The sequence below is a fragment of the Phaseolus vulgaris genome, chromosome 1, assembly GCF_000499845.2.
Source record: "Phaseolus vulgaris cultivar G19833 chromosome 1, P. vulgaris v2.0, whole genome shotgun sequence".
Taxonomy (NCBI): domain Eukaryota; kingdom Viridiplantae; phylum Streptophyta; class Magnoliopsida; order Fabales; family Fabaceae; genus Phaseolus; species Phaseolus vulgaris.
The window spans coordinates 4,350,044-4,373,101 of NC_023759.2; the positions used below are offsets into that span (position 1 = coordinate 4,350,044).

General features: G+C 32.4%; 2 protein-coding genes across 2 annotated transcripts; both read left to right on the forward strand.

Annotated features, from left to right (window-relative positions):
• The first annotated feature begins 9,106 nt into the window (after window positions 1-9,106).
• On the forward strand, window positions 9,107-11,735 carry LOC137816715 (L-type lectin-domain containing receptor kinase IX.1-like). The gene is made up of 2 exons (XM_068619987.1): window positions 9,107-10,530; window positions 10,895-11,735. Exons 1-2 carry the CDS (start codon window positions 9,191-9,193, stop codon window positions 11,538-11,540), a joined length of 1,986 nt encoding a protein of 661 aa, XP_068476088.1. The 5' UTR covers window positions 9,107-9,190; the 3' UTR covers window positions 11,541-11,735.
• An 8,241-nt stretch (window positions 11,736-19,976) lies between these two features.
• Window positions 19,977-22,129, forward strand: LOC137816716 (L-type lectin-domain containing receptor kinase IX.1-like). The gene has a single exon (XM_068619988.1). The coding sequence runs from the start codon at window positions 20,097-20,099 to the stop codon at window positions 22,005-22,007; it is 1,911 nt and encodes a 636-aa protein (XP_068476089.1). The 5' UTR covers window positions 19,977-20,096; the 3' UTR covers window positions 22,008-22,129.
• Window positions 22,130-23,058: the final 929 nt, after the last annotated feature.

The window sequence follows — 23,058 nt, forward strand, 5'->3', positions numbered from 1 at the left end:
TTAATTATTGATGTTTGACTATGTTTGAAATGGAAGAAAAAATATTTATAATTTTTCAAGAGCAAAAAGTAAAAGCCATTTTCATTGAATTTCTAAAAAAAAAAAAACCTAAATGTGAGTTAGCCCGCAAACTTGCGGGCTAGCCCTTATGCGGGGCGGGGCAGAGAATCCAACCCACATTCATTACGTGGAGCGGGCCAGGTGTAGGGTGGGCCGACCCGTTTTGCCATCCCTAACCAATTCCATTTCTTGCTGCATAAATCCTTAGTAATCCAAGCATTTATAACACATACTTTGTTGGGATTAACGTACCACACCTAATTAAGGAGACCAATGAACCTCTCCATAGAATTGGATTAGAATAGTTGCTACTTTGAATCAGGGACACTTCCCTTAGCAGAACTAGATAGCAAAATCAATGAATAGCAATTGTTCCTTGGCATGGCAACTATACTTACTGGACAATCACCACCAAACTCATAAAGAATCGTCCCATTATAGCTTGTTGTTGCATTTAATTCTTAACTCCTGCCTCTTAACTCCCTTATACCTCAATTCCCCTTCTCTTGATCATAACACCTTGTACCTATAAACCATTAGACCATCCAACATGGCCTTGATCTGCTATAGAATCCCTTAAAGCTTATCTCTAAATTCTAATGCAAAGAAGAGGGTTCAAAACCCAATCGAGTAGTGAAATGAAATGACCCTGTGTTTCATCCATAACCACAATTTGAGTTGTGCCATCTGGAAAATTTCTTAAGCATCTACTACCCCTTCCTTAAATACAACACAATTTCTTTGATCTCAAATACTCCTTACTATAGCTGCCCACATACCTTCCATACCAAGTTTTGTTTGTTACTAATCTGTACCAGATGGAAATATTCTGAAAGTGGCACTTCAAGTCATTGTGTTGAACAAACGTTATGCCAATCCACCTGAAGCACAAAATTCATACACTTTGTGCAACTTTGCATTCTAGAAACAGATGTTGGTTTATTTCATCCAAAGCCTGACACATTTCATTCTAGAAACATATGTACTCCTCGCCTACTCAAGCATACTCTTGTTGGAATTCTATCCAGCAAAACCCTCCATGTCGTAATGAGCACATTGGGTGATAGTAATATCCATAAGTTGTTAACTTAAAACCATGTCTTTTGTCTGCTAGTGAGGAGAAAAGAGAGAAAGAGTACATAAACAAATTGTAGGCTCCCTCTTATTGCTTACTTATATGTGAGGGGTGAACTTAGGCATCATTACTATGGTTTTGTCCCAAATACATGATCTGAGATGTGAGACAAAAATTCGTGTTCACCCCATTTCATAGATTTTGTGTGGAATGTAAAAAGTACAAATAATGGTATAACTTATAGGTTAAAAATTTCTTTTGAAATATGTCGTTGAGTTCAAGAAGCTGCATTATTATTATTATTATTAAAAAAAACAAATTCAGTGTCACTCACCAGGTTTAATCCTTCAAAACACTAATATATATTTATGGACCAAGCCACACACTATTATCATCACTATACTTACTGTAAAGTAAAGATATTTGGTCTTATATTTTCTGGATACGTTTTTCCCAATATAAGTCCTCGGAACTATAATGTTAGGAGGATCATATTTTGTCTGCGAGGGAGGGAAGTTAATAGGATTCATATAACGGTAACTAACAATGAACGATGAACAGATACAAACCTGTTGCAAATTCGATGGAGGAGGCGAGACTTGAGTTTGACAACAACAATGGTGTTGAACCTTCATACACTTATTTCAATTTGACTCAATCTACCAACCTGACTATTTGCTCATATTTTAATTTACTCTTCACATCACTTATTTCAATTGACTCAATTTACTCTCCTTATCTAATTTACTATTCTCCAACTTATTAACCACTTCTATATTTATACACATATATTCTTCAAAACATTATCAAAATAAACTATTAAGTCATCCAAACCATAAAAATAATTAGAACAGATATATCCCCACACTAGTGCTAAAAGCAGAGAAATGCATCAGCATCTAAAATAGAGAAACACTAACCATTGGTGAATCTACCAAGACAAAGGTGCAGATCCAAAACAGAGTTTGTATAGAATGATTACCATTGCATCATGTGACCGGGGATGCGAGAATCCTTTGGAAAAGGCAGTGAATGGCTATTTGATATGGATCGACTCGAATAAGCAACCCGACGCACTCCAAAAGGCAACAATAAATTAAAAATCAATAGTGAGACCGTGACAAACTAGAACAACAACACTAATTCCTTGCACAAACCTGGACAAAAGTTTCAAATGCTTGCACGGAGGCGCCGATGGCAGCAATGGCGCAATAGTGAGCGCTAGGTTTCGCGATAGTGAATGGCGAATAGGATGCACGAGTGAGTGAAAGGGAAGAGTGAGTGAAGCACGAAGCGTTTCGCGACGAGGGTTGCGCAGAGGCGGCGATGGCGGATAGTGAGTGCTAGGTTTCGCAATAGGGTTTCAGTGTTTAGCAGAGAGAAAGGAGGAGAGAGGGAAGAGTCACGAATGAGTGACTAGTCAAACCATGTTTTCAAAAATAATTGGAAATAATAAAGAATGGTGTATGGAGGAAATCTGAAGGATAATTGTGACAGTTTAAACTGACATATTTTGAAGGATAATTGTGGCAGTTAGTCAAATGCCATATTATACGGAAATTTGTGGCGGTTATTAATAACCGCCATATTAAAACCGCCACTTTATAAATGATTTTTTGTAGTGTTAAGCCATCCACAAACATAATATGTCGTTATGAGGACACCTGACGTGATTAGCTAAGCAATAATACGCTCATTTCACAGAGAACACCCCTGAATCTTCACCCCCAACACCTGGATATCCATCACCTCCTTATTCCTATTGATTGATGATATGTGCCTTAAAAGTTCTTCCTCCATCGTAGATTTCCATTTGAACCTACCATGCCTCCAACCTAACCTCCATTGCCATTGTGATCCTTCCCATGAACCTACTTGTCCCACCTTTTGTCCCTGATTTAAGAATACATTTTAGGAAACGTTGTTTTTAGGTTAAGGTTGTCAATCCACACATCCTCCCAGAACCTAGCCTTATCTCTAGCTATTTGAACCTACCACGCCTCCAACCTAACCTCCACTGTCATTGTGATCCTTCCCATGAACCTACTTGTCCCACCTTTTGTCCCTGATTTAAGAATACATTCTAGGAAACGCTGTTTTTAGGTTAAGGTTGTCAATCCACACATCCTCCCAGAACCTAACCTTATCTCTAGCTCCTACTTTCCAACCTATTGTTTTTTGAAACAATCATTCACCTCCTCCCTCGCTACATACTTTAAACAAGTCTCTCCACCATCATGATTGAGCCTTCAAAGGTATTCGATTGTTATCAAAGTCTAGATAATTATAATATTATCGTAAGTTTGCACTTAACAATAATATATGCAATTTTATCCACCATTGAGGAGAAGACTATTGTTAAGGAAATATAGATATTTATCAAAAACTTAAAATTTTGTCTTTCGAAATTAGGTGAAATATAGATATTTGAAGAGATACTTTTTATTATATTTTGATTATAACTTAATATAAGACGTTTTATTTTTCTTTTTTATTTGTTCTCTCTCTCTGATATTTTGGTGGTGTTTGATAGTGAGAATTGTGTTTATAGAATGTGTTGGAAGAAAATATAAAGAATAAAGATAAATAGGGAAGTGTAGTTAAAGGGAAGTGTAGTTAAAGGGAAGTTTAAAAATTATTGAGCATGCAACATTTAACAGCAATGAATTGAAGGCGATGATGGAAAATTTGGCAGAAATGAAGGTGAAAAGTTATTGGAAAATGTCCTTTTTTATGCAGAATTGATTAGTATAGTTGGTGAATGCAATTGGTTAATGCATAGAAAAAAAGTGTGTTGTGTAATAGTGAAGTCTTTGCACATGGGCAGTGGAGGAGATTATTTGGAGGGTTATACATCTTCACAACAAAGTCTTGGTCTTTGTTTTCGTTTACCATATGACTTGGAAGGTTCCATAATTGAGACTGCATTATGTCATCTTCATCATTTCCGTCTCAACCTTTTCTTTTACGCCATCATTGTATTCAGAGTGGACAGAGAAGTCACACTCCACACTGATTTAAGTTGGACAAACAAAAATATGGAACCAAACTCACTCAAATATTTATGATAAATTTAATCGGACATGTGTTTGATCTACAACAAATTATTTATTAATAATAATAAATAAATAAATAACAACGAAATATCCAAACACAGTACATTTAAACCATTATAGAGAAGCATCCAATGAATAAAAATCTGATTTGAGTAATCTAACAAAGTTTTTTAATAAACTAATAACAGCAGACGAATTGTTGTTCTTCATCATCACAATTGCCTTGCACTTGTCATATTTTGTACTGATTTTTGTTGTTGATTGTGTGGTTCTTGAAAGATCTTTTGTGTAGTGGCTACTCTTGAAAGTATTGTCCCAATCAAAGTATTATCTTTTGAGATCTATTTTTAATCTAAACCTAGATTTTCAATGGTGTAGTTTTCTAGAATTTCCTCCTAGTCAATTTTATAGTCAATATTATGAAATTCTTAAATATTACATATTTTTATGATCTTATACATCTCTTATTAATGCCGTCCACATTGTTTTTAATATTATATTTTTATTTGTGTTCAAAATTTTGTTATGTATGATTATTTTAAGACATCCATTTATAACATAGAGATCATGTCTTATTAAATATCTTACAATCTAGAAATATAATTTTCTCATATTCTTTACATAAAAACACATAACTTACAAGGGATTGGAATCCATACGTTTCAAATTATCCTATTCAGACTTAGCCATATAGTATAGAGACCATGCCCTACTAAATATCTTGCAATCCAGAAATATAATTTCCTCATATTCTTTACATAAGACACATAACTTACAAAGGATTGAACCCATAAACTTCAAGTTATCCTACTTGGACTTAACATCCATATATATGTTTGAGATTACACTTTTCTAATTCATCTTCCTCCACTTCCAGCCATCTTGACCATTTAATTGTGGTGAGACATTTGTTAAATCCTGCATGAATGACACTCAACTTGAGATTACTCCCACTCAAACTAATCCCTCCTTCATATGAAGCTTCACACCCATTTGTTATCGTTACATTTTTCCATTTCTAGTGCAATTGTCATCTTAATGTTTGAATTACGATACATCCTATGATATTTTCATCCAATGTTATTTTATTATTCCATCTATCTGCCCAAATTTGGCACTTGGTCTCCTTCTTAGCCTCCAAGTGATATTGTTATCGAACCATGTTTGCTCATGTTTTGTTCCATATACTTTCTTTATATCCTTCCATCATACTATTCGAATTGATGTGCCTCGTTTAACTCCCTCCATCTCCCACATTTAGACTGTAATATTGCAAAACTCCATTTCCATTTTTCAATTAAAACTTCTTTAAAGCTTTGTAGATGTCTAATATCTAACTCTAATTCTTTGGGTTTACAAATTGTAAACCATTTTAGCTATGCTATTTTATTTTGTTCGGTACCCACCCACCCTCACAAGAATTGTCTTTATATTTTTCTTATTTTATTTCTTACCAATCTTGAAGCTTTAAAAGAGAGAAAGAATAGTTAAAGACTTGAGATTACTAATCTAATCAAACAAACTCTTCCAGCAAAGGTTAATTGTTTATCCTTCCAAGGTGTCAACCTCTTCCTAATCTTTTGTGGCATGTTATCCCACATCTTTCCTAATCTTTTCTTTTTTTCATATTGGAATCCTTAAATATGTGAATGGAACTGAGTTAATATAATTCAGAATAACAACAAATTGATCCAATTAGTTCTCTTCCACCCCAATCCCTCCCAATTTACTTTCGTAAAAAGTGAATTTAAGTTAAAATACTAAGATGAATAATATATAAAAAAGAATACGCATAAATATATTATCTAAAGATTTTGGATTAGAGATAATGATATAATCTTTTATATAAGTCTTCTTATAGTTCATGGTTTAATCTATTTGAAGAATCCCCTCAAACAAAAGAATTTATTTATACTTAAATAAGTTTCAAAAATATATAAAATATGATCTATTTTTATTTTAAATAGTCAATAATTTTTTCTTCAAATTAAGTACCTAATATATTAAAATTTCTGATAAATATATTACATTAATTATCTTAGTTTTACTTCCTATATATTTATAAAATTTAAACACAAAGTCACACAATTTGAAGTGTTATGTGTATTAAATATCTTATGATTTAAATACTAAAATGATACATAATCATTTAATAAAAAAATTATGGGTTGATATGACATAAAAGTAATTGAAAAATAAAATATTTCAACATCACTTTAAAAAAATAATATAATATTTGGAATAAAATAAAAATAAAGTTTTTTTTAAGAACTTGAAAACCAAAATTTTATAGTTTATTAAATATTTAATTTTAAAAATTAATAAGTACATATAAAAGTTTATTGTTCTTAAAAATTTAAATCTTTTTTTTTATTATCATTAAACTAAGTCTTTACTTAAGAGAAACCCAGTAGAATAGTCAACGAATGACATACTTTATTTCACAACTTAAAAAAATATAGCTTAAAAATAAAATTATAGAAGTCAATGTAATTATCTCTACTACAAATATTTTTCTATCTGGAAGTATCTTTTTAAACATTAAAATTAATTGCCGCCGTGGGCCCAATTAACACTTTAGCTCAAGGGAATTTATTTAGTAGTTCATATGATGTGAGTGAAGACTTTTGATTTCATTATAATAAAAAAATAACATGTGAATTATTTATATAAAGTGTCACGTCATTATGGATTATGATATTCTAATTTAAGATATTTCCATGTGTACATCATTTGCATCCTGTTAAAAATATTATTAAAGATAAATAAATAACATTACATAAACCAAAACTCATAACATAAGAATAAAGAAAAACCTATATTTAGATCCCACTTCTAGAAAAAATTAACCAAAGAAATTTTTTTATAAGATAATAACATCAAATCATATATAATTTTTACTTTTAGTAAGTTTAACTATAATTACATATTTTAAATATACAAGTTTACTACTAAAAAAATATTAAATAAAAATTAATTTTAAAAATAAAAATAATTAATTACTATTTTGACTAATTTATATAACATCATTTATATAACTATTTCTTACGCATTACCAAATTTATTATTTAAGTATTATACCTTTAAAATTTTATATAATGGATTTAAACTACTAAAATTAAATATATAATCTATTAATATAATAAACATACTTGCAATTTAAATCTAAAAATATTTTATACTCATATTTAAAAATGTGAAAAGTACTAATTTTACATGTAAATAAATATCATTTTATGATTATGTAACTATAATAACTTTAATATAAAATCTTTTTTATGCAAATTACAATTTTCTTCCTACATCAAATTTTATTATTACACATTTTTTTAGTATTAAATTTTAATGATAAATCAAAATAAGATTTGTAATCTAATAAAAAAACTCCAAACAGATAAAAAAAAAATAATGGCTCGTGGGTATGCAGATATCTCGGACTAGTTAAATGTTGCCGCCGCGGGCCCAATTATCACTTTTTGTCATGGGAATTTGTTTAGTGGATCTAAGATGTGAATGAAGACTTTTAGTTCAATTATAATAAATAAATAAATAAATAAATAATGATATTTTAATATCCATCAAATAAAAAATACTCATTTGAAAATTTAAAATAATAATATTTTACTTATATTTATTTTATTTTTAATTTAAAATTTAATATATATTGTTATATTATTAAAGTTGGTTGCAAGATGGTTGTATTTTTTTTAGGATTGTTAAAAGTATTATTTTTGTAAATAAATATTAAAGGTAAAAGAATATCATTGCATAAGAACATTAAACCAAAACTCAATCATAGAAATCAAGAAATGCCTATACTTGAATAAACCATTCTTTTAGAAGGACAATGATACTTTTGCACTAGTTTTTTCACACTTCCACTTAATAACCTCTAATATTATTATTCTACTTTAAAATTGTATTTATGTTTATTTTTATAAACTAAATATGTCAAACTTGTATTTTCCCTTTTAGAAATACTTAACCAAAGAAATTTTGCCATAAGTTAACACCAAACCATATAAAAGTCTAATTGGCCAAACCATGAGCAAAGATGTTTTTCTTTAAGAAATCACTAAAAATTCAAAATCTCACAACAATAAATTTATCACCTTTTCTTCTTATTTATCTTCTCATTTCCAATTTACAACTTGAATTTTTAACTAAATTAACCTTATACTACACCTAAACCCTTAACTAAATTAACCTTATAGTACCCAAAGATTGAAATACTCTATTTACTAATGGCATTAAGCTGATTCCAAAGAATAGATTTCTTATTACACCATATTAAACTATTACGGATAGCCATATAGCCAAAAAAATATGCACTAAAGCATAAATACTAATATCACGTAAGAATAAGATAATTCTGAACACCTTCACAATTGCCAAAATGAAACGGATATCAACTGTCACTTTCCATCCAATTTATATAACATTATAAACAACTCCAAATATTCAAAACCTTCTCACAACGTAAAAGAAGATATTATGAAGTTTACAATGCATTCCCAAATAAACCACAAACCAAAACAACACATACATATAGCAGTAGGTATACGTTGATGCAGAACATGCCAATATAGAAGAAGGGATACAATGAGACAGAAACCTCTTTAAACGAACCAATTCCAAAACATTTCTTTCTACCAGAAATGTTTACATGATTTATACAATCTTTTTAATTAAACTAATTAGCTTTTTTTCGTTGTCTAACTTGTCAAAGTAGAAAAATGAGACAAATCAATATATTCGATACTATTCAATTGACATTCCAAGCTAAATGACAGAGAAAAAATAGTAGTATTTAACGTTTAAAATGAAAAAAGAACGAGAAAGTGATTACAACATGTAATTCATATACTACACTCCTTTGATTGAGTTTTGATATAGTATTTAAGTAAAGGTCGAGGTATATATATATCTAAACATCAAGCTCCATTCATATCAATTCTAGCTACAACTGTTCTTCCCCTTGTCTCAAGCCTTACTCAGAATGAGGTTGCTAGAGAAGGTTACAGCTTTTGTTCTTCTACTGGCTTTTCATCCTCCTTTCCTTAAAACTGTAGAATCACTAAATTTCAACATAACAAACTTCAACGACCCTGAGAGTGAAAAAACCATGGCATACGTGGGTGATGGCCAAGCCACCAACGGCACCATACAACTCAACATTGTGGACTATCTTTACCGCGTTGGAAGAGCTTTGTACGCAAAACCTCTGCACCTGTGGGACGCATCTTCGAGTGTTCTCACAGACTTCACCACACGCTTCACTTTCACCATTGACAGAGCCACCAACGGTACCTATGCTGACGGTTTCGCCTTCTACATGGCCCCTCATGGCTACCAGATTCCTCCCAACGCAGCTGGTGGCACTTTTGCCCTATTCAACACCACCTCCAACACCTTTATTCCCCATAACCACGTCCTCGCGGTTGAGTTTGACACACTTAATGGCACCATTGACCCACCCATGCAGCACGTTGGCATAGACGATAACTCGCTCAAATCCGTGGCTTTTGCCAAGTTAGACATTGACAAAAACCTGGGAAAGAAATGTAACGTTTTGATAACCTACACTGCTTCCGACAAGACCCTCTTTGTGGCTTGGTCCTTCAACGGAACGGCAAATTCACACTCCAATTCTTCACTTTCTTACAAGATTGACCTCATGGAAATTCTACCCGAGTGGGTGGATGTTGGGTTCTCTGCTTCAACAGGCGACTTAACTGAGCACAACGTTATTTACTCGTGGGAGTTTAGTTCAACGTTGAATTCCGATGCTATGGACAATTCCTCCGGTGAGGGGAACCGAAAACAAAACGTTTTGGTAGTTGCTGTGGCGACTTCTTCAACGGTCTTGGTGGTCGTGGTTGCGAGTATTGCAGTTTGGATCATGATCAGGAGGAAAAGAAGGGATAAGGTTGATACGAGTAATGAGGGTGAAGGTGGAGCCAACTCGGTTAAGTTTGACTTGGATAGGGCAACTATACCACGAAGGTTTGATTACAAAGAACTAGTTGCAGCCACCAACGAATTCGCAGATGACAGAAAGCTTGGACGAGGAGCCTCGGGACAGGTTTACAAAGGGCTTCTGAGTTATTTAGGAAGGCTTGTTGCTGTGAAAAGGATTTTTGCTAACTTCGGAAATTCAGAGAGAGTTTTCATCAATGAGGTTAGGGTTATAAGCCGTCTTATACACAGAAACTTGGTCCAGTTCGTAGGGTGGTGCCACGAGGAAGGTGAGTTTTTGTTGCTTTTTGAGTACATGCCTAATGGAAGCCTCGACACTCATCTCTTTGGGGACAAAAAACCTTTGACCTGGGATGTTAGGTAAGTTACATACAATTCATGTTCTTGAATATATTTTATTATCTGTTGGAAACATAATATATTTCAAGAACAGACTGTTCCCCATCACTTAATAATATAGTAATTATCATGTGTTTGACAACACATCTGAAACCAGTGGACTATCCACCCCAAGCTAAAAGAATAACTTCTCCATCTTTTGTTGCTTTGAACGTGAAAATAAGAAAATACATCATAAAAACACATAAGCAAGCGTGCATTTAATTTTCTTGCATCATATACATATTAATTACATCCTACTTTCTTGTAATAGAGTAATTGTCTTATTCAACTGAAACCTTTTACTCTTCTGAATTCTCTCGTTTCATCACAATTCTCTCCACAGGTACAAGGTAGCATTAGGAGTGGCTGCAGCAGTTCGTTATCTTCATGAAGATGCGGAGCAGTGTGTTCTTCACAGGGATATTAAGTCAGCAAATGTGTTGTTGGACACTGATTTTAGCACAAAGCTTGGAGATTTTGGAATGGCAAAGTTTGTGGATCCAAGGTTGAGGACTCAAATGACAGGAGTGGTGGGGACATACGGTTACCTTGCCCCGGAATATATCAACGGAGGTAGGGCTAGTAAGCAATCAGACATTTATAGTTTTGGGGTAGTGGCTCTTGAGATTGCATGTGGAAGGAGGACTTACAAAGATGGAGAGTTTCATGTGCCTCTCACGAACTGGGTGTGGCAGCATTATGTGGAAGGGAATGTGATGGATGTTGTTGATGAGAGATTGAACAAGGAGTTTGATGTGGATGAAATGAGAAGCTTGATCATTGTGGGGTTGTGGTGTACTAACCCTAATGACAAGGAAAGGCCAAAGGCTGCACAAGTAATAAAAGTTCTTGAGCTAGAAGCGCCATTGCCAGAGCTTCCACTTGATATGCATGACCATCTTCCTCTAGTTACAGATTCACAACAAATTAATTCTCAGTCCATGCAGTCGCTACCTTTCACTCACAGCTTTATAACTGTTGGACGTTAGTTTGCTACCCAGCCTTTGAATTCATCTATTTCGGGAGGAATGAATTGTGTAATTTTCATCTAGATTTTCATTTTCGTTTTGTGATTTCTGTTACTTTTGTGAGAAGTTGTTTAATGCCCTGTATCAAAGTGTAAATGGCTGTGGAAGATAATTTCCTATGAATAAAGTTTGTTCACATGCTTAAGTCTAAACTAACCATGATTAACTCAATTAGAATTATCTCTTTTTGTTTCTCATACCAACTTTCATTTTCTGTTTCAACTAGATCTTAATCTTTTTCTTATATATACACCATGTATTTTACTCTCTAATATACAAGTGAATAAAAGTTTTTTTTATATTTATTTTTCTCTACAATTAGGGTTCATCAAAAACCTCTTTTTCTTCATTACGATTACGTGTGATTACGTACGCTACATTAAAGTATCACATCAGACAAGGAATATTCATCTTCATTTACTGTAATATGGTATCAGAGCTCTTCGAAAGAAGAGTTCTGCTGCGCTTCTCTCTGATTTTTATTTCCCTCTTTGCTGTTCTTGGTTTTTTTTTTTTTCTGTTCTCTTTCAAAATCTTTATTGGTTTTAAAAATATTTTAGGCAATGTTTAATGAAAACCCTAGTCTTCATAGTCTTAATAGTAGTCATACTATTACATGCAATTTTTGTGGCAAATATGGTCATACTGAGGCTGTTTGTTTTCGCAAAGTGGGTTTTCCTTCTGGTAATGTTAAAACCTCAAAGTTTTCTTTTACTAGAAAAGTCTGCACTTTTTGTAGTCGTCTTGGCTACACTGTCGACACCTGTTATAAAAAGCATGGGTTTCCTCCTGGCTACAAATTCACCAATTGGACATTCCAAGCCAATAATATGATTACTACTGACACTTTTTCTGAGCTTTTTCCTAAAGAACAGGATGTAAAGGGGATTCAACTTACATCACAACAGTGCCAATTCCTTACCAACATTTTGCGTCAGCAAAACCTTGGGGATCTTGCCCCTCACACTCAAATTAATCAAGTCGGCACTATCTCTACGGATTTAAAATCTCCAATACTGATCATTCTTCAACAAGTAAGTTTCTCTCTTCACTATCTTCTATAAAAGAATCTTGGATTATTGATTCTGGTGCCACTGATCATGTTTGTCACAATTTGAACGTTTTTAGTACTTATACTAAAATTAAATCTGTCTTAATTAGTCTTCCAAATGGCTAAACTGTTTATGCCACATATTTTGGTTTAGTACGTTTTTCTGATAAGTTTTATTTGTCTGATGTGTTATACGTGCCTCATTTTCAATTAAACATAATATCTGTTTCTAAACTCACACACCAACTTAAATGCACTTTAACTTTCACTTCAACCCACTGCATTATACAAGACAATCTCACCCAAGAGAGGATTGGTACAGTTAAAGCCACCGCTGGCTTGTACCTTGTCACTACCTTGCCTGCTTCTAGTTGTTCTAAACCGCATTGTTTTGCTCCTTTTATTAATTGTAATATCACAGACAAAACACTATGTCATTATAGACTAGGACACCCTTCACATGAAAGATTACATGTCTTAAGCAAACAATACTCTTTTATTAATGTTGATACTCATCATGTATGTGACACTTGTAGTCGTGCAAAACAAAGAAAACTTCCTTTCACTTTAAGTAATACTGTTACCTCTGCTATTTTTGATCTTGTACACTTTGATATTTGGGGACCATGTTCCATAATTTCTATGCAAGGTTTTCGTTATTTCTTGACTATTGTTGATGATTACTCACGTTATACTTGGGTTATTCTGCTGCATAACAAATCTGAAGTGCGTCAACACATCATTAACTTCACTGTTTTCGTTCAAAATCATTTCAAAACTAATATCAAAACGATTCGTACTGACAATGGTGTTGAATTTGCTATGTCAAATTTTTATGTTTCAAAGGGAATTATACATCAAAAATCTTGTGTTGAAACACCACAACAAAATGGCATTGTAGAACGTAAACATCAACACATACTAAATGTAACTCGGGCTTTACTTTTTCAAGCAAATCTTCCTCCTATTTTTTGGGAATTTGCTGTAAATCATGTTGTTTTCTTAATAAAGGCTATTCCTACTCCATTACTTAATAACATCACTCCTCATGAAAAGTTGTTTGGAAAACATATGACATTTCCTTTCTAAAAGTGTTTGGTTGTCTATGTTATGTTAGTACCATTACTGCACATAGGAAAAAACTAGATGATAGATCTATCAAAGGTATTTTTCTTGGCTTCCCGCAAAATACAAAAGGTTATATTATCTTAAATTTAAAGTTTCATAGCATAGAGATATCAAGACATGTAATCTTTCATGAAAACCACTTTCCATATAAAGTGGACAGTGGCTTGCCTAAGGACCCTAACACTTTATCTCTCCCTATTTCTAATGCATATAATTATGCTTTTAATTTTTTTTCTTATACTGCACCTCCTGTCGAGCCATGTGCCTCTACTTCTGCACCCAATACTGTCCCTCCACCAGCCTCATTATCCTATGATCTTCCAACAAATAGTGCCTCTGCTTCTGCATCCAACATTGCACCTCCATCAGAATTATCACCGCCTGCATCTCCAGGAAGCATCTCACCCCAATTTCCAAGAAGATCAGCTCGTCCTCACCGACAACCTGCCTATCTTGCAGATTTCCACACTGCAACCAACACTGTAAGTAGTAGATATCCTATTCATAATTACTTGTCTTACAATTCCTTATCTTCCAATTTTAGAAATGTTATTTCCTCTATCAATTCTAATCCTGAACCTCGGACATATAACGAAGCCTCCAAACATGCTTCTTGGCAATCTGCCATGCAAGATGAGCTTCAAGCTCTTACTGCTAACAATACTTGGCAACTTACCCCTCTCCCTCTAGAAAAGAAAACTATTGGTTGTAAATGGGTATATAAAATCAAATACCATTCTGATGGCACTATTGAGCGCCACAAAGCTAGAGTTGTTGCCAAAGGGTTTACCCAACTTGAAGGACTTGATTTCTTAGACACTTTTGCACCTGTTGCTAAACTCACTACCCTCCGCCTTCTCCTTGCTATTGCCACTACCAAAAATTGGATTTAAAACAACTTGATGTCAATAATGCATTTCTTCATGGTGATCTCCATGAAGAGGTATACATGACCCCCCCACCTGGCCTCTCTCTTCCTTCTCCCCAGCATGTTTGCAAGCTTCAACGGTCTTTGTATGGCCTTCGTCAAGCTGGTCGCCAATGGTACACCAAACTTTCTACTTTTCTTTTATCAAATAATTACTCTATTTCTGTTGCTGATCACTCTCTTTTTCTTAAATATAATAATGATAAACTCACTGTTATTCTTGTTTATGTTGATGACTTGGTCTTAACTGGTGATGACACGGAGGAAATCAATACAATTAGTGCATCCCTTCACCATCACTTCAAGATAAAAAATTTAGGTAATCTCACTTACTTTTTGGGACTGGAAATTGCTCGCAACAGTACTGGTCTTCATTTAAGTCAATGCAAGTATACTTTTGATCTCCTTCAAGAAACTGGCATGCTTGACTCTGCACCTGTGGCCACTCCTATGACTCACACCTCCCGTCTCTCTCCCGACCAAGGCTCACCTCTCGATGCTGATGCCACTTCCCAATACAGAAGACTCCTACTTAACCAACACGCGACCAGACATAGCCTTCGCTGTCCACAATTTAAGCCAATTCATATCTGCACCCACAACTCATCATCAGCAAGCTGTCTCACGTCTTTTGCATTACCTCAAGGGCACCCCTGGTAAAGGACTATATTTTTCTCACACTAGTTCACTTCACCTCTGTGGTTTTAGTGACTCTGACTGGGCAACATGTCCTACCACACGCAAATCTGTCACTGGATATTCCATCTACTTAGGAGACTCCCTAATATCATGGAAATCAAAGAAGCAGTCAACTATCTCCTGCAGCTCCTCTGAAGCCGAGTATAGAGCCCTTGCCACCACCACATGTGAGTTACAATAGTTGTCTTACCTCCTTCAGGATTTACATCTTCCTCTCTCCAACCTGCAACCCTGTATTGTGACAACAAATATGCCCTACAAATAGCTTCCAATCAAGTTTTTCATGAACGAACCAAACACATAGACATTGATTGCCACCTAGTTCGTGAAAAACTTAACTTTGGTCTCCTCAAACTACTGCCCATTACTTCTGCAATGCAAGTTGCTGACATATTCACCAAGCCCTTACTTCCGCACAATTCTCTACTCTCAAATCCAAGTTGGGCCTGATAAATATCTACTCCCCAGCTTGAGGGGGTGTTAATATATTTAATTTTCTATTTTAAATTATTGGGCTTTGTTTGTTTGGCCCAACTTTTCTTTTCTGTTTCAGCTAGGTCTTAATCTTTTTCTTATATATACACCATGTATTTTACTCTCTAATATACAAGTGAATACAAGTTTCTTTTATATTTATTTTTCTCTACAATTAGGGTTCATCAAAACCTCTCTTTCTTCATTACGATTACGTGTGATTACGTACGCTACATTAAAGTATCACATTAGACAAGGAATATTCATCTTCATTTACTGTAATAAGGTACTCTCTCATAATTTAAAAGATATTTTTATTAAACTAATGTTTACCAATTAAAAAAATGCATGAGAACCACACTTGAGTATATAAATAAGCAAAAAAGTGACACTATAATTTTAGAAGGGATTTATTAATCTAGTCTACTAGAGAGTGAGACACATAGAAGAGGTTTTTCAAACCGCAGTAAGTATGAACACAATTTTTTAATGGGAATAATTTTTTTTATTGGGTAATGATACATCGATAACTTACAAATTTTATACAATTACATTACAACTTTCAATATTATTATTTTAATATTTTTCATATCATTTAATTCTAAATTTATCTTTTATTATATATATTTATTTTTAAATTCATCACATCAAGAGTTGTATACAATTCAAGGATTGTCAAAGTATCATTTTCCTTTTTAATGAGCAGCAATAAAGTATTTTAATTTTGTTATTTTCAGTACAAGAAAATCATGAAATAGAAACCAATTTTTAGAGACAAAAAATAATTAGTTGCTATAGTTACTAAATTAGAGACTAAAATAATGTTGGTTTCTAAATTAGTTTGTATTATTATTAGATGGTTTCTAAATTGATGTCTAATTAACCACCAAGGTTTTTGCTATCAATTATTTAGATTCTAAATTTGGACACCAACCTTGATTGCTAATTAGACATCAATTTAGAAACCAATTGGTAAAATCTAAATTGGTATCTAATTAGCAAATTCGATGATTTTAGTTGGACTAAATCGTACATATTCACTATTGAAAAAAAAAAAAAAACCTATTTACTCTTATTATTTCCAAAACTTAAAAATTACAAGTATTATTCTTTCAAATTTAGGTGAAATACATATGTTTAAAGAGATAATTCTTATTATGTTTTGATTATAACTTAATAAAAGATGTTTTATTTTCTTTTTTATTTGTTCTATCTCTCTCTTTCTGATATTTTAGTGTTGTTTGATAGTGATAATTGTGTTTATTTCATAGTTATGGAAGAAAATATAAAGAATAAAGATAAATAGGGAAGTGTAGTTAATGCAATATTTCATAGCAACAAGGAATTGAAGGTGATGATGGGAAATTTTTTTGGCAGAAATGAAGGTGAAAGTTGTTGGAAAATGTCGTTTTTTATGCGAAATTGATTAGTATGGTTGATGAATGCAATTGGTTAATGTATAGAAAAAATGTGTTGTAGCATGGTCAAGTCTTTGCACATTTGCACATGGTCAACACTTTTACGAAATTGTTTTTTAATCAGAATATTCATTCATGAAGGAGAATTGATTCTCTGAAGAATTGAAGTTAAAGAAATGTATAATCGATTTTGATACAAATTTAAATGAAATAATATATTGTTTCACATACAAAATGGATTATCTTTATATTTTATATTGATGTTTGTTACTTTTGAATATTCACAGAAATATCAAAATAACTTGTAAATTTTAAATTTTGTAGTCTTTAAGCTAATCCAATTCATGATAAAATACCATTAATATTATTAATAAAAAAAATAATTAATAAAAAAAATATTATTTATATTAAGAAATAAATTTATATGATAATAACATTATTAATTATAAAAAATAATATATAAATAATTAATTTCTTTATTATTCAAATACTTTTAAATATAAAGATAAATTTGTTAACCTACATTATATACTTTTTGAAAAAATAAAAAATTCTTCCAAAATAATACCACAACCTTCACAAATTTTAATAAATTTAAATAACCTTATTTTCTTTATACTTTATTTTTAAATAAATTTAAATTTACTCTCTCAGATTCTCTTCCTAATTTAAAAAAAAAAAACCACTAATCTTTCTTTGACCATATGACTTTGAAGGTTCCACAGAGGTAATTGCATATGTCATCTTGATGTATTTCTTTTACGTCACCATTGGAAATGAGAGAAGTCACACTCCACAGTGATTTATGTTGGACAAACAAATATGGAACGAGATTTATGATAAATTTAATGATAATATTAATAACAATAATAATAATTAACAATGATCGTTAGTAATATGTAAGTAATTTCTGATTATCTATATAATCTTTTGAAATTGATTAATAAATTGTATTGCTTCCTCTTTTATTACCTCTCCGAATTTTTAATGAAACCAAAATATAAAGTTATTTAGATGGGAATTCGATATTTCCAAGTTTAACAAACATAGTGATTCATTTAATTTTCTTTAAAAAAAACTCATTCTCAACACCTTTAACCTTTATTAGTTCCTCACACAACTCTTCATGAACTTTTTCTCAAATGAAACGCTTGTAGGAATTAATTTTTTGGGTAATATTATTTAAGATTTAATTCTCTCCATAATATCATTTATGTTAACGGTAAGAATTTGGTTTTCAGGTTCTCACATTTGTTTCTTATTCTCGTAATAAAACTTCTCAGAATTTGGTTTTTAAGAAATCGAATTTTGAGAGTATTTTGTTTTCGATAATGAATAAAAACGGAAAAAGGTCAGTCATCAAAATTTGTGAAAAATATAATTTTGACTTTTGGTTTTCAATTTTAGTATATGAATGTTTATTCAAAATTAATGTAAGTAACTGAATTTTAGGGTGATGTTTTAAAATTTTATTTTTGCTTTTCAGGAGTAAATGGGAAAGAAGATACAAAATACAAAATAAAATTAAATAAATCTAAGAAAAAATAAAATAAAATCATTTTAAAATAATTTTGTAAGTAAGAAATGTTTGAAAATTTTAATTAAAAATGAAGAGTATAAATTTTAAGTAAGGGAAGAAAATTATTAAATTATGTAACATTAAATTATTAAATTTTGTTTAGTAGTGAATTTAAATATTTATAAAATTAAAATAGAAGGAAATATAAAATTTGAAAATTACAAATATTAAAATTTATAAAGATAATATTAATACAAAGATAATGAAATAAAATATTTTATAGGTATTATGGGAAAAGTAAATAAATATTTTTTGTATTTTTATAATAAAATTAAATTGTGGAGAATAAATTTTAATAAATATATTTTTATAATAAATTTGAATTGTGGAGAATAAACTCAAATTACGATTACTTACTAGAACACACCCACACTACTCCAATGCTGAAAACAAAACAAATAAAGTTCCTACTAGTTACCCAACAATGAAACATCTCTTACACTTCAACACTAGAAATAAGAAATACAAATTGAAAATCACCTCCGATCCATCAGGAACCAATTTCCAGAACCATTTTCATGTTCTAAAAATCATACATCGAAGTTGTCAAAGTTGAAAACTGAAAGTAAAAATTATATTTTTCAGAAATCATATGATTTCAATGACCCACCAAATGACATTTTTCCACTCTTGTTCGTTATAAAAAAAAATACCCTAGAATTCAACTTTCAAAAGCCAAATTCTAGGAATTTTTTTTACAAGAATAAAAAATAAATAAATGATGTTATCTAGATAATTAAATCTCAAATTGGTATTATCAGGAAATTAAATCCCAAAATCGTTCCACTTGGGGAAAAAGCCTCTTGGACTTCCACATCTTTAATTTCATCCTAAATTTCTGTTTCTGATTCCTCTTCAAATTGATCATCCTAAGCTCACTAAACAGGTCTTTTCTCTCTCTTTTTTTCCTCATAATCTAAAGTGCTTTCATCATCCATCTTTCAAGTTCACTTATTCTTCTAATAATATTTTTCCTAGTTATGTTAGCAGCATGCCCAAATACTTCCTTATTCCACAATTTAAGGTCCTGTTTCAGCCATGTGAATTTGTCTTAGTTTCATCATTCCCTTCTCACTCACTATATATTTCTTCCATCATCTTTTCACTAATTCATCAAATCCCCAATATAGCAAACTATTTGTCTCTATGTATCAATCTGAGTTTTGTTCATTGTATATATTATTCCAACTCCATCCTTAATTAATTAATTCGTTAAGATTGGACTCAGTGGCAATAAACGATGTTGGCAACCTTTGAAAATTTCCACTACTTGAAAACTTTTCTTCTTTTGTTCATCCTCTTTATCCTTCCAATAAACTTAGTTCAACCATTTTCCTTCAGCATAACTAACTTTAACGACACTGAAAGTGCAAGCATCGTTGGATACGCAGGCGTGGCCAAGATTGAGAACGGATCTGTAGTCCTCAACCCACTCATCGGCAACGGAGTTGGAAGAGCCATCTATGGCCAACCTCTACGCCTCAAAAACTCTTCTAACGGACATGTCTCTGATTTTTCAACTCGCTTCTCATTCACTATCGACGTACCTTCAGGAGTCAAGTACGGTGATGGCTTTGCCTTCTACTTGGCCCCTATTGCTTACCAGATTCCGACCACTACTGATGATGGCTCCCTTCTCGGCCTATACGATGACACCCAAAATAACATCCTTGCTGTCGAATTTGACACTTATGTAAACGACTTAGACCCACCAATGCAACACGTAGGGATCAACAATAACTCTGTGGCATCTCTCAACTCTACCAAGTTTGATATTGAGAGCAACACAGGGAAGATGGGGCATGCGTTGATCACTTATAACGCTTCTGCCAAACTCCTCGCTGTTTCGTGGTTATTTGATGGAACTAGTTCTGCTTCTTCTCCCAGCGATTATCTTTCGTACAATATTGACCTGTGGGCAATTTTACCGGAGTGGGTCAATGTTGGGTTTTCGGGTTCAACTGGGTCGTCCACTGAGAAAAATGTGATCCATTCCTGGGAGTTCAGTTCAAGCCTAGATATAAATTCTACGCATGCAGAGGAAAACAGAGAAAATGGCATCGCAACCAAATGCAAGGTTCAGGTCAAAGTAGTAGTTCTTACAGTGGTTTGTTCTATTGTTTTCGTGATCGTGGTTATTAGTATTTCTTGGGTGACCATCAAAAGGAGAAGAACGGAGGATGGTGTTGGTTTCGATAGAGAAGTTATGCCTAGAAGGTTTGGTTATGGCGAAATAGTTTCAGCCACCAACGGGTTTGCAGATGATAGAAGGCTGGGAGAAGGAGGGTCTGGAGAAGTTTACAAAGGGTTTCTGAATGACGGAGGGCGCGTGGTTGCTGTGAAAAGGATATTTTCTGATGTGGAAGATTCTGAGAGAATATTTAGAAACGAGGTGAAGATTATAAGTCGTCTTATACATAGAAACCTTGTGCAATTCATGGGGTGGTGCCAGGAACAAGGGGAGCTGTTACTGGTTTTTGAGTACATGAGTAATGGAAGCCTTGACAATCATCTTTTTGGCAACAGAAGAAGGTTGACATGGGATGTTAGATACAAGATAGCATTAGGTGTGGCTAGAGCACTTCGTTATCTTCATGAAGACGCAGAACAGTGTGTTGTTCATAGGGATATAAAGTCAGGTAATGTTTTGTTAGACACAGATTTCAATACTAAGATTAGTGACTTTGGGATAGCAAAGTTGGTGGATCCAAGATTGAGGACTCAGAAGACAAGGGTGGTGGGGACATATGGGTACCTAGCTCCAGAATATATAAACGAAGGAAGGGTTAGCAAAGAATCAGACATGTACGGTTTTGGGGTTTTGGCTTTGGAGATAGCATGTGGAAGGAGGACTCACCAGGATGGGGAAAGTAATCATGTGCCTTTGGCGAAATGGGTATGGAAAAATCATGTGGATGGAGAGATTTTGAATGCTGCGGATAAGGAATTGAAGATGGATTTTAATGTAAATGAAATGAGATGCTTGCTGAGTGTGGGAATATGGTGTACCCTTCAAGACCACAAGGAAAGGCCAAACTCAGAACAGGTTATAAATGTTCTAAAACAAGAAGTGCCATTGCCAATGTTTTCTGCAAAACTCTCTGATAATGGGCAACCTGATTCGCTTGAATCGTCATCCACAAAAGCATAAATCCTCCCATTTCAAATCTTTTGTTATTTAAAGAATCACTCCACCTAAAGAGGATGTACCAATAAGAGGTAGTTCACATGAATTTCTTCTTACTATGTTATGTTGGAGATGTTTATGGTATATAAGTGGATTATTTTTGGTTGAGTTAAACTTAAAATTTATTTTGTAATATACTAAATTTTTATAAACTGATTTATGGATTGAATTAAACTTAAAGTTAAATTCGTAATATACTAAATTTTTACTTAGTTATAAGATGATTATGTTATCGAGATGTCTAGTATACATAAACAAGAAATGTTAAACGAAATTCAATTTGTTTGCTTCTATAAATTCTATATATATAATTAAATAATTGGCTTGTATAGAAATTTATATCTTTAGATTTTTTTTTTAAACTTTTCATATCCAACATTTAATAAAAATGTTGTAAATTGATGTGGTTGTGTTATTAACAATATTGATTTGTTAATTTTGAGAGTAGGCCTACTAATTTATTCAAATGGTCATATTATATTGTTTTTGTTGTAAAATTAAAAAGTGTACAAAAATCTAAATGCAAAATTAAAACATTAAGAAATTAATTTTGTTTTACTATTTTACCTCATGCACGAGGATGAGGATTGAGCGATGCAATTTCTTGGCGGCCTCAATGATAAATACAACAACATCAAATGTCACGCTCTCCTTATAGATCATATATCTCCTATAAACAAATCTCTTTCTTTCTCTTTTTTTTTTTTATCAAGAAAAACAATTTTCCAATAATTCTTTCACTGCCAACATCAAGGTGTCAATACCTAACGTTTGTTAACACTTTCCTTACAACAAAATCATTAAATAAAAATTAATTTTAAAAACCAAAAGTAATTAGTTATTGTATTGATAAAATTAGATACCATTTTAGAGACTAAAAAATTATTGGTTTCTAAATTAGTTTTTATTATTAATAAATAGTTTCTAAATTGGTATCTAATTAGTTACCAAGGTTTTTGCTACCAAATTTAGAATCTAAAAAATCGGTAGTTAAAACTCTAGTAGCTAATTAAAT